Genomic DNA, 13,005 nt, shown 5'->3' on the forward strand with positions numbered 1-13,005 from the left:
GTTTTTCCTTCCAAAATAACCATGTCACTACTTTCAAGTAATCTTAGAAATGGAGAAGCACGGATGGTACTTTATAATGATAATGAAAGAGACAAAAAAATGTGGAGCATCTTGTTGAAGTTGCAAACCTCTTAGGGTCGCTTACAGTAAAGAGTTCTCTGACAGTTACATCATTGCAATCAGTGTGCCACACAGTACTGGGATCGTTTTTATATAAAGAAGATATGTGTTTTATATGTGCAGAAGCTGTTCTACACAAGAAATAACTGTCCTTGCAAAGGAGTGAGGGACAGCTGTCAGTTTCAAGTGGCGAGCTAAAGGGATTTCATGATAGGGCGAAATCAAAGTGGAGGAATCAAGGCTGGGCTGATAGGCAGAAGATAACCAATATTGCCTGTCTACCAAAATAATTAGAAGAAAGCTCTTTTGATTCTGTCAGTTTGGAATTGTGTGGAACCACAGGATGTTTTTAAGGAACCATTTATTAAAGCTGGAATTGAACTCCTGTATGAACTCAACTGTAATTCTGTGTTATTGGGTTTTAAAAATTAAGCAACATTTGGGTGGGGAGCGTTGGTGTGTGTGTATGTTTGGGGGGGGGGCGGTGAACAGGTTTATAATTGCTTGGTTTCCCTGGGTGTTCTTCCTGGTAAATATTGTAGGTACTAACTTGAAGAGGTCTTTTCCAATATTTGATGAAGTATCATTACGGGGAAAGAATTCTGGTAGCGTTTCAGGAGCTGGTGCCACGAAGCAGATTCACAGTCGCCTGATAATCAGTCAAGGCGTACTTTCCAAGGTGCGTTTTTTCGTATCTAATATTAGCGGGGGTCCTGCCCGTTGTTTGCAAAGTATCCAGGCAGCCTCTGAAGCTGCTGTTTTTCCAACTCCGTTAAAAAGATATTTGTGCTTGGGGTTTTTTGGTTCTGCTTTTCCCCAACCCCGCCCCCTGGCTTTTGCCAGTAGAGACCTGCCCTGAGGGGGAAGGGGGGGAGGTTTGTCCTGGGAGCACAAAACCATTTTCTTTCCTGGAAATAAGTTGACGTCAACTGGGAGCTGTTTTTGGTTGCTTTGTTTCCCGGAGCGTCCAACCCAGCATACTGCCTTCGGCAAATTGCAAGCAATTCAAAGCAGCTCGCCCAGCAGGGAGGGGAACCGGGGAGGAGGGAGCGGGGAACCCCCGCCGCCCGCAGAAGTGGGGAGACCTGGGAAGCGGCTCCGCTCCTGGACTGGAATGTGGGTCCGAGTCCCCAGGCCGAGCCGGGAGCGCAGCCCCGAGCCATCGCGGCCCCTAGGTTCACTGCGTTGGCGCTGAGGGCCGCCGGGGAACAGCCCCTGGTAGGTAACTTGCCGGGCGCCCACCTGAATTCTCAGAACCGCTGAAATGCCCCGCCGGAGAGTTCCGGCGGCCCAAAAACCTGGCAACACCCCGGCACGAAGAGGCTTCCGGAAGTAGCCGGTGCTACTGGTGTGTGCCAACTCGTGTGCGCGGGCCCGCGTGTGCGACTAACTTAGCTGCCTACTGCCTTGGGCTCCTTTCTACACATTTCCGGGGGACAATGTATTTTGAACAAAGCGGGCCGCACCTCCGGGACGATTCCCGAGGAATGCCACCTCCGGATTCCTCGCGTCCCGAGACGGTTCTCTGCGGATGAGAGCGTGTGTGTGTGTGTGTGTGTGTGTGTTTCCCCGAAGAGCGGGAGAGGGCCCGCGATGCAGGGACTTGCTCTAACTTGTTCACACCTGGCGCGGTTTCCCCAAAGCTCGGCAGCGTCCAGGGCCGAGGAGGAACACGGAGAGCGAGGACTCATCGCTGGGGAGACAGTCAACTCCCACTTAGACGCCCAGGCGGCCCAGAGACCTAGTCTTCTTCCCTTCCTTCCTCCCTCCCTTCCTTCCTTCCTTCCTCCCGCCCTCCCTTCCTCCCTTCCTTCCTTCCTCCCTTCCTTCTTACAAATGGACAGATGGGTTACTTTTGATGCGCAAAGTTATAAACTGCCCTGAAAGCAAGACAGAGGGCCCCGGGGAGAGGGGGTCCTCGGGGGACCGGCAATTGACAAGACTCTCACAGCGGAACTGCTGAGAATTCAGACTCGGAAGGAAATCCGAGGACGCCCTCGAGGAGCTGGCGAGGCAGCCTCACAGGCTGGCCGGCTTGGGCCGCGCGCCGCTGGTACCTGACTCCGTAGGTTCCCCTAGCCCCTGGGACTCGGAGTTGACTAGCGCGCGGGGGGACACTCAGGCTGCCCGAGGAGGAGAAAGTTAGAATACAGGGCGAAATTCGTAGGTGGCCGTGGCTGTGCGTCCAAAGAAATCAGTCGAGGCCTCCGGAGGCTCTGGGGGCGCTGCCCCCGGGCCTGGAGACCTGGAGGCGGTGACGAAGACGTGCCCGGAGCCTGGGCGCGCCGGGGGCGGGCCTTTGGCTGGAAGTGGGACAGTGTCTCCGATGGGAAAGCGGGACCCGGGCGAACTCTTTGGCCGCCTTTCCAGTTTCGGAGGTGCCCGCCCCCGCGCGCCGAAGGCAGCGCAGCCCTGAGGGCAAACGAACGGCAGTTGGCAAACTTGGAACTAGAGCACGCTCCGGATCCCAATTGCCGGAATTGTGGCGGCGGCGGGGGCGGCCGAGACCCAAGTTCACTTTTTCCGCCCTCCTGCCCGACGGATCTTAGGGACCGGCATTGCTCGCTCCAACTAGGTGGAGCGCCTCGCCGGAGGGAGTTGTGTCAGTTTGCTCCGAGGCAGGAGGGCGGTGGCCTGGGCGGGTGGGGACGGTTCCCTGGGGTCCCCAGCGCCTCTTCCCGCGTCTCCCCTCCCACCCGCCCCTCCCAGTTTTTCTTCCTCGCTCCTTCCCCAGGCTGGCTGGACCGGCGCGGACTTGCCCCAGACCTACGGGGAGCGCCCCCGGTCTTTAATGACAGCTTAAAAGTGGCTGTTGGAAAAGTCGAAAGGGATGAGGCTGACGTGGGGCGTGTTTTGCTCCTTTGCAAGAGTCGGAAAGGGAGCTGGGAGCCTTGCGGCTGGCCGCAGGCCCCCGCGCCTCGCCCCCAGCAAGTAGGTGGGGGAGTCGCCGCTGCAGGCAGCCCCATCCCGCTCCCAAGCCTCGCCCGCTGCGCCCTGGCCGCGGGCGCAGAGAGGGTGCGGGGCCCCGCCGTGCCTCCTCCACCCTACTCATTAACCTGCCTGCTCCGCTCCGCTCCGGGCGGCCCCAGACACGGGCTTCTCGAAGTAGCATCCGCGGCCCACCGGGTGCTGCCGCCTCCCGGAACCCCCGGCTCCGGGGGGCAATGAGGGGGCGGTGGAAGGGGCACTGCTCCTCGGGCATTACTTAGAGAAGCGAGACCGCCCCTCCCTCCCGCCGGCCCTCCCTCTCTCTCTCGCCCGGGCCCGCGCGCCACTCCGCCAGAGGGTAAGTTGGGAGTGTTTCACCCCCACCGACAGCTCTCCCTCCCCTTCCTTTTTTTTCCCTTCAAAGTTTTCTTCGGAGTGGGGAGAGAGGTGGGGGAGGAAGAGGGTCCAGCCAGCCTCGGTCCTTACGCTCTCCCTGTCTAATTTACCCCCGCCTCCCTACCCCTCCATCCCCTGCGCGCCGCTGCCCCTCCGGAGCAGCGCTCCGAACTGACAATTGGAGCGCGGCTCCTTTAAGAGCCCGGCTTTGCCTCCCGGTAGCTGAAGGTCATTAAACACAAAAGCTCTCAGCGCTGCGGTCCAATATAGCGCATGCGCCCTGCCCGAGGACTGGCAGAGAGACGGCAATATGGCGAGAATGCCTGGCAGCGGGGACTGTAACACCAGCGCGGGCGGCAGCGCCAGCGCCGCCGCCGCCGCCGCCGAGAACAATGGGGAGCGGGGCGAGGGCGAGCGCGGTGCGGGGGGCCGAGGCCGCCGCCACGGCCGCCCGCACTACTGCAGCGCGGGCGAGGAGGAGGAGGAAGAGGAGGAGGAGGACGAGATCCAGGAGGTGCAGATAACGGGGGACGAGGAGGAGGACGGAGGTGGGGGGCTGGAGGAGGAGGAGGAGGAGGAAGAGGAGGAGGAAGAGATGGGTCTGGACTGGGACGAGCCCCTGGAGCCCGAGGACTCGGCCGGGGAGGAGCTGGAGCCGGAGCCGGTCCATATGATCAATATGGACCAGAGCGCCGCGCTGGAGCCCGAGGCGCCGCCGCGGCTGCTGGCGCCCCGGGCCCGCGGCGGGCCGCCTGGGGACGGCGCCGAGCTGGACCCCGACGTGCTGCAGCGCCCCGAGCGGGCCCGGCTGAGCGAGAACACCCGGCTGGCCACCCGCTACGCCGTGCGCATCTTCCGGGAGTACCTGAGCGAGAAGGCGCAGAGCCCGGACTTCGAGACCATGGACAAGGGGGCGCTGTGCCGCGTGCTGCGCTCCTTCTACGCCGAGGCCCGCTCCAAGAGCGGCCAGCTCTACAGCAAGTCGTCGCTCATCAGCATCCGCAGCTCCCTCAACCGCTACCTCAACGAGCCCCCGTACTGCCGCACGCTCGACCTCACCAAGGACCCGGAGCTGCGCAGCGCTAACCTGACGCTGGCCGCGGTCATCCGCAAGCTCGAGGAGCAGGGCGCCGGGCCGGTGGTGCAGAAGCAAGCCATCACGCGCGCCGACCTGCGCAAGCTCTACACCTCCAGCGTCTTCAGCACCAACACGCCCTTCGGGCTGCTCAACAAGGTCTGGTTCGAGACGTGCATGTACTTCTGCACGCGCGGCCGCGAGAACCAGCGCGAGCTGGAGGAGGACTCCTTCGGGCTGGCCATGGACGAGGACGGCCGCAAGTTCGTCTACTTCAAGTCCCTCGGGCCCTACCACAAGTCGCGCTCGTCGTCGTGGAGCAAGAAGCGCGCCGAGAGCAGCGACGAGGAGAACTTGCCGCGCATGTACGAGACGGGCACCGAGTTCTGCCCCTACGCCAGCTTCGTCAAGTACCTGTCGAAGCGCAACCCCCTCTGCAAGGCGTTCTTCCAGCGGCCCCGGGACCACTGCAGCGAGGGCGATGTGACCTGGTACGAGAACAAAGCCATCGGCAAGAACTTGCTGGGCACCAGGATGCAGATGCTCTCCAAGGCGGCCAAGCTCTCCAAGACCTACACGAACCACTGCATCGGCGCCGTCTCCATCGCCACGCTCAACAGCATCGCGGGCATCGGCACCAAACTGGGCTCGCCCGCCCCGCAGGGCTGCTACGCCGAGGCTCTGAACGGGGCGGCTCGCCACCACTCCCCCCATCCCCCCACCCATCCCTCTCACCACCACCGCCCCCAGCCGCCCTCGCTGGGGAACACCTATATCCTCCCCAGAGACAGCCAGGTCGGGCCCGACGTGAAATCGGAGGCTGCGCCCAAGCGCGCCCTGTACGAGTCCGTGTTCGGGTCGGGGGAAATCTGCGGCCCCTCTTCCCCTAAAAGACTTTGTATCCGCCCCTCCTCGGAGCCTGTGGATGCGGTGGTGGTGGTTTCCGTGAAACACGACCCCCTGCCTCTTCTTCCAGAAGCCAATGGGCACAGAAGCACCAATTCTCCCACAGTAGTTTCACCTGCTATTGTTTCCCCCACCCAGGTAACCAAACCAAACTCTATGCATGAAATGTTTCTCTGGTACCACTTCGAGACTAACTTGTGCTAACGCAGGTCTGGGTTGGGGGGAAGTTTTTCAAAGTAGCAAATATGCTGAGTCGGATTTGATTTCACCCTTAGAAGCTTAACTCTCTTGATGCTTTTCAGGACAGTTTACACCTAACCTTAAAGGCTGTGAGAGGGCAAGCTACCTAACAATCCCTGCTGCGCAGTAACGCTGAAAACGTCAAAGTTCGCAGAACAAAAGGGTCAGCTCAACCCCCGCAGCCTCTCTCCACCGAATGCCTGCGTTTATAAGGCAAAGAGTGCAGGAATACTGTGCATATAAATGAAGCAGTTACTTAAAATATCTTTGAATAAAGTAACCATTAAAATACTGTATTACATATTCGCCCTAACTTATGAAGGTAGAAAAAGTTATAAATTATTAAAAAAGAAAACATGCCAATCCTACTTACTGTAAAGGGGCGGGTTTTGGAGAGCCTGGCAGTTGAGTGCCAGTTTATACCGGAAGGTGTAGTTGAATGTCAAGCAACGTTTGGGATGTAGTTTTCATAAACTAAAGTCACTTGTTAAAGTTATGGAAAGGTAGTATCTCCACTGCCAGCCAGGCTCCCAACTGGAGCGTGCCCCATGGTGCCCAGCAGAGTGGGCACTGAAACATTGCTGTCTTTCCTAGCACCATGGAGCTCTCTGTCTAGGGGGCAGATAAGTGGTGGGAAGACAGACTACTGAGATAACAACACAGTAGAGTGGAAAGAACACTAAAGTAAGAGTGCTAGCCCAGAAGCTGAGCCACCTTGGGCAAGTCAGTTCACCTCTCTGGACTTCAATATCCTCAACAAAGATAAGGAAACTGTTTTTACACAAAAATTATTTATTTCTAAGCACTTAGAATTCTGGGTAGAGATTGGGGATTCAATTGGATGCTTGTCTTATTATTTTTCCTGGAGGAATATATTCATATTATTAAAACTAGATTCATCTTTTGGGTACTGTGCTGTAGCAGCCAGAAAGCAGAGGTCCTTGGGGGCTCTGCTCTATTCTCCAGGCAGGAGTAGCCACTGGGGGTTTTACAGCTTTGCCCTCCCTGCCATCAAGCAGAAGTAGGAATTTCAGCTCTAAGTTTGGAGGTGTAGTGCAGGCCTTTCAAGGAACAGATGTCAGGTACCTCTGTGCTTTTTCCAAAGTGGAAATTCCAGTTCTGGACACACTGACCCTTTCAAACGTTTACTTGCTAATCAGCAAGCCTCAAGGCCAACCGAGAAAGGGGCTGTGAAAGGTACTATAAACACCAAAGTTCTCTAAAATACACGAGACCCGGAGGCTATGTGTCTTTCTGTACTTGTAGTGTGCACAGTAGTTTCTGACAGACCAGGAGGTGGTTGTAGGGAGTTGTAAGGATGGAGAGGAGAGTTCTTTCTCCTCTTTGGAGAATTTGGGTTTGCTTTTTCTTTGAAAGCAGAAATAAATGATCACATTCTTCTGTTAAAGTAAAAACCCTTAAAATGCCCTGGTTTCAAGTAGCAACTGATTAATTAAGAGTTAAAAGCCTAAGAGAGTTTATTAAAGTATCTATCTGCTTGAATTTAACAATGAAGCAGTTTGTCCCCTGGCATTTGTCTACTGGTTTCTTGACACCAGTGTCACATAGAATAATGACTTAAGATCCACGAAAGATTAGGGGGGTTTGTTTAGTTGGTTTGGTTATGTTCTAAGAATTGCAGTCACTCTGTCACAGTCTTTCATTTTAACTGAGTGAGATCAATCATTTCTGTAAACCTGAACACTGATTCTTTTATTCTTGAGTGATTGTCAGGTAACTCCCAGGTTAAATGTAGATTTGAGGGTCCATATGTTGGTTATGTTATCATTATGCCTCTCAAACAGTATCTTAGCTAAGTCTCTTGCAGTTAAAACACTACAAAAAGTTGCTCTCTTTGCTTTCACTAATGTTAGAGTGGACAATTTTTTTATCAGCATTAAGAAGTTTAAGGGAACTCTTTAGTAACTCCTGTAGAACTCACTTTATGAAGTCTGAGCATTCTAAGTATGAAACAGGTGTTTAGTTTAAGTACAAAGCTGATATTAAACTTTTTCCTCCTGTATTTACTAAAATCACTGTTGAGGTTCAGGGCATTTCCTGGGGATGAATGATTGGCTGGGGTTACTGGCCGGGAGGCTTTGCTTTAGGTCGGCAACTCCTTTGACTGGTCATTAATCCCCAGGAAATGCCCTGTGTACCTTGAACTTTGGTCATTAGCACTTAATTATAAACATAGGCTGTCTAACCTTAATACAGGCTAGACCCTCGTCAAGTGGAGTGGCACAGAATTCCACTAAGGACCACTTGATGCCACAGTCCCACCCTGATGTTTGATTCTTTTCTAACATTGCAAGTTTCTCAAAAAAATGAAGAGCCTATTGCTATAAATGCATTTACTGTTTTTACTTCTTGAGGGTGTTCATAAGTGTATCACTTATGGGACTGGTTGAAAAATGAATGCACTCAAGGATTAATGAAGATTATGGAATTTGTGATTTTTTTACTCATGTGAAGTGCCTGGTGTTAATTGGTTTTGGAGTGGGTGGAGGGCTTGGTGGTTGTGATGGTGACCTTAACTGGTTCACTCATGAATTCTCTCGAAGGTCTGTATTCAAAGTAAGGGATGGTTTTAGTTCCCTCCCCTCCCCACCCAAGGCTGTTGTGATTTAAGATGATCCAGTTACTAGTACAACATCTAGCTCCCAGGTGGAGATAACGTGGTTCATGTGTAAAGGCTTAGCAAGTCCCATATCCTACCTCTTCATAGCTGTTCTCTTTGCATGAAAATGCAGCATTTTTCCTGCCTCAGTCAACAGTACTTCAGCCTAGATGGGATGATAGAGATCTGTAACTTCAGTCTTTATCATTTACAGAAAAAAGAATCCTAGTAGGAGTTTAGATCCTAAATATCATAGTTTTGTTCCTAAAGTTTTTATGGACTGTACCTTTCTCGGTACCAAACAAAAATGTGAAAATTAGCTCCCTAAAATATACTTGGCAGCATTCGTAAGCTTGTGACAAAGGTGCCTTCAGTTGGAGCTACTTGACCCTAACCCAGATTACTTCCAGAAATACTTTTAAGGAATTCTGTAAGTAGGAAATCTATTCGTGGAGAGATTTCTGGGGTTGATGGTGCACGTCCAGTGTTTCTGTTTCATCGACTTCACTAGGGGCCAGAGTCTGTCCTTAGAGTCTCCAGGCTGGAAATTAGAGCAGCTTCCCTGTGAGGCACACCCAGTGGTTCATGACCTTGCCTTTGAAGAAGCCAGATACTGATAGCACTTGGGAAACCAGTCTTCATTCAGGTGCTGTCATGTGGGAAGGGAGAAGGAATATTCATTCTATCTACTTACTAGAAAAAACATGCATTTTATGTATTATTGAAATTATCACCAAAATCTTATTTTGAATTTGGAGACTAGGCGGGAGGGATACACTTTTTTTTTTTTTCTTAAAGATGGAATCAAACTTCTGTAAACGTGACAGGAGAGTGTGTTTAACAGCTATGGCAATTATAGGTTATCTGGAGCAATTAGGATTAACCACCTTGTTTAAAATGGGTATTTTCCTGATTTTTAATAATATTTTGTGGCTGTATTATTTTTTCTGATGCAGGAATGTTTGCTCTCCTTTACAGAAAGTTCAAATTGGTGAAGAAACTAAATGGCATTAACATAAGTGTGGAACTTTTTTCATTCATTCAGGAAACAATTACTGAGCACCTACTATTTTGGCTTTGGTACCAGAATTTGGTGAGGATTAAAGGAGACCACGTAGCCCACTATTTTGGCTTTGGTACCAGGAATCTTTATAAACTAATCATTTCCCACTTGGCAAGTGGTCTCATTGGCAAGATTTTGGCCTCATTAAATATTAAAACGAGATTAAAATAAAGAAGGTTAAAAGGTGACGCACTCAGTGCAACAGTCACTTGGGAAAGAAATCTGTAGTTTTACTCTTGCATATTCATATTGCAGTGAGTACTCAGGTGTATTATTTTAAATTGATATGAACCTACATATATGTCAGCTCACTATCTATCATATCTGATCCAGGAAATAGAAAAAGAAGTATTTGCCGCCAAAGGAAAAAGTGGATGCCGTTCATCTAGAACGTAAACCCTGATTTAAAATCTGGTTCCCCTAACTAATGTCACCTAAAAGGCCATCCTCTCGTCATTGTAGATGGATTTCAAGCAAGAAGATCCCCTTCTTCAAATAGGACTGTGAGTTGTATGTGAGACCTCTTAGGTTTTCACCTTGATTTAGGCCAAAGCTCCACTTCAGTGATTTAATAAAAAGTTCACTTTCAAGTTATCTTTTGGTATCTCCACTGCCATTTCAAAAGCAGAATCGATATAGGAGTTGCTTTGTGGTTACGTATGTTGAAAATCTTAGGACCAGACATAAACTAGTAATCTAGAACCTATTTTACTTCTCTTGATTGATCTTTCACTGCATTGTACCAATTAGTCAGGATGCCATTTGAAAGACTTCTTTGGAGAATTTAGATAGGGGATAGGTAGTGGGAATTAATTGGTCCAAAAAGGGAGATTGATTGACTTTGATAAATGAAAATGAAAGAAAATGGAGCTTTAGAATTTGAAACCTTGTGCTGGTAAACATTTTTATTTAACACTAGTGATATTCTAAAGAAGCTGAATTCAACTCAACCATTGTATTTTGTTGTTGTTTTTCTTGGCCGCACTGCAGGACATGCAGGATCTTAGTTCCCTGACCAGGGATCCAACCGTGCCCCCTGCAGTGGGAGCAAGGAGTCTTAACCACTGGACTGCCAGGGAAGTCCCTCAGCTCAACCACTGTTACCTGAACCTCTTGCTACCTGCTAAGTACTGCCGAGAGGAGCAGGATTCAGTTTTCGCCCTCGGTCAGGGTTTGCAGAGGACGGGCTTCCAAGCTGAAGTGATTCTCTGCTTGATGCATGAACATCACAAGGGAAACAGATGAACTTGTAAAGTTTTAGGCCCTTTGGGTTTCCAGATCTGTGAAAGTTTCTCTTTGCCTTCTCTTCTCTTTCAAGAGAGGATGGTCTCTGAATGGTGTCGTCTTCATAACAGAGACTGAGCTTCTATATGGTCTAGAAATAAATGGGCATTTAAGCCATTCAAGGTACCTCGCTAATATCAGCTATGGGCTGAGATTGAACCTGCATGTGAGGGGATATTACCTAGCGCCCATGGCTGTGAACTAGACACTGGACCCCAGCGCATCCTGTCAGACTACCGGAGGCCCAACCTAATTAGACGTGTTTTAGGTTTTCAGTAATTCTGTTCAACACTTTTTTTCTTTACTGTTAGACTTTCTTCCTTTCAGCTTATGCTATAACAATCTGACGGAGCCTTTTTTTCCTTAAAAAAAAGATCCATTTATATCTGACAGCAAACTTTCCTTAGTGACTGATTTTTTTTTTATTCATATCATATCCTAAATTTGTCCGTGTCTTGGGTCACAGAATTTTCAAAACAAATGGAAGTGGAAACCATCTTCCAGTATTGGAAGGCCAGAGTGTCTGAGCTTTAATTGTAGTTTTCGTCACAGCAGTTTGCTCTTGGGCAGCTTTGCAAACCCCAGTGGGAACTTCCTTTTTTCTGGAAACCCACTACTTTCTGAGATTTGTGATTTGTGTTTAGCAACTGGAAACAGTTCAGCTCTTGTGGGCCCTCCAGGTAGTTAGTTTGGTTGTTTTTAATATGGGACCGAGTGGGGGCGGGAGGGGGCGGGGGAGCGGTGGGGAGAGGGCAGGGGGAGTACAGGGAAGTCCCACAGGCGTAAAGGAGCGGGGATGGGGGGCCGTAAGGGTCTCCTATGTCGAGTCCATTTCTGGAACCCTGGGAAACTGCAGGAACCTGGGGAGGCCTTGGAGGGAAGCCCCGGGCACCATCCAGGGCCACTCAGTTCTTCCCCCATCACCAGCCCCATCTCCACCCATAGACATTTGAAACTCATCTTTGTAATGCAAGCCTTTCCTGGGAGTGTCTAGACTCCTTCACACCCTGAATTACTGCTTTCCCCTGATCACCTGGCAGTGAACCCTGGCAGATGGGCGGTTTGATCCGGTCTGTAAGGAAGGAGGCAAAAATGTGCTACCTACAAAGGGCTGACAGATTTAAGAGATCCTTAGGCTGTAGGCTTCTGGGAAGAAAGAGGAATTCGGAAAGGAATGCCGGAGAATGACAGAGATAAGTGTTGCTTCCTTTGTGATAATTGGGTTACCGAATGTCAAGACTAGTTTGGAAGCTTGTAATTATCGATTTCTAGTTTTAACTACATGTCCCCAGTCCAGGGTAACTCAGTCCACGGTCTCACCGCTCAGTCCCCATCCTTCCTCTCTTAACACAAGACAAAGGGAACTGTTATTTTTAGCACCGGGTCCCATAAGGGCTCTTTCCACCACGTTTCTTAAGCTTGTGGATTAGTTTTGATACCTAAACTTGCTGTGGCTTTTGCCATGTAGTTTTTGGTTTTGGGGTTTTTTTGGCTGCGGCGCGGCAGGCAGGATCTTAGTTCCCCAACCAAGGATTGAACCCGCGCCCCCTGCATTGGAAGCGTGGTCTTAACCACTGGACCACCAGGGAAGGCCCTGCCATGTGGTTTTTAAGGAACTTAACATAGGTGAACCGTTTCACCATCCTGGCTTCTTCGCTGTTCTGGGTCAGGGAATGGACATTTGGACCAGATCCACGCAGGAGTGAAGGGAGGGAGCGCGCGGCCCCGAGGCTGCCATTTCACTGGGCTGCAGTCCAGAGACAAACGCGATTCCCTCCTCGAAGAGTCTCACGTCAACTGTCCCAGCCTCTAACTGACTCTGTAGTTAGGAAGTGGAATGTCATCATGAATAATAGCCAAGACGAACAGAGGGCTTTAAAGTGGTCCCCCGACCGGCAGCCTCTGCATCGCTCAGGAACAGTGGGCTACGTGGTCTCCTTTAATCCTCACACAGTCCTTCCAGGAGTTATGGTTATTATTTCCATTTTACAAAGGAAGAGTCTGTGAATAGATGTTGACTTAATTTACTGAAGGTCCAGCAACTGGTTAGTGACTATGCTGGGATTTGAGTCCAGAACTGTCAGATTTCAGAGTCTGCTTTTAAATCCATGGTCTGTTGATTCCAAAATTCTTAACTGTTCAAATAAAAGAATCCATTAAAGAGAAGATGATATGACATTAGATTCATATCACTGCCTGAGGTGCTTTCCTGGAGCAACTTAAGAAGAGCGAACTTGTTAAAATGCAGCAAAAAAAAAAAAAAAAATTGGGAACACAGAAGAATATTTCCAGTACTTAACATGCTTCCATTTTGCTGTGTGTGGTCCCAGCCTCTGACGAGTCTGGGGACAGTATCAGCCTCTTTTGAGAAGC

General features: G+C 50.5%; 1 protein-coding gene across 5 annotated transcripts in view; it reads left to right on the forward strand.

Annotated features, from left to right (window-relative positions):
• Positions 1 to 13,005, forward strand: part of KCTD1 (potassium channel tetramerization domain containing 1) — a 182,552-nt gene that overhangs the window by 88,676 nt on the left and 80,871 nt on the right. For 2 of the 5 annotated variants that reach the window (XM_082355482.1, XM_082355485.1), the window contains exon 1: positions 2,246 to 3,406. The exons of 1 other annotated variant lie outside the window; for it this stretch is intronic. Coding sequence is in view for 1 of the 4 variants with exons in the window: in XM_082355481.1 (XP_082211607.1) it covers positions 3,755 to 5,563 (1,809 nt within the window). In the remaining 3 variants the exon portion in view is untranslated. 2 more of the 5 variants (XM_082355484.1, XM_082355481.1) reach the window with 2 other exon arrangements.

The sequence above is a fragment of the Balaenoptera borealis genome, assembly GCF_965194805.1.
Source record: "Balaenoptera borealis genome assembly, chromosome: 14".
In the NCBI taxonomy this organism is placed as follows: Eukaryota; Metazoa; Chordata; class Mammalia; order Artiodactyla; family Balaenopteridae; genus Balaenoptera; species Balaenoptera borealis.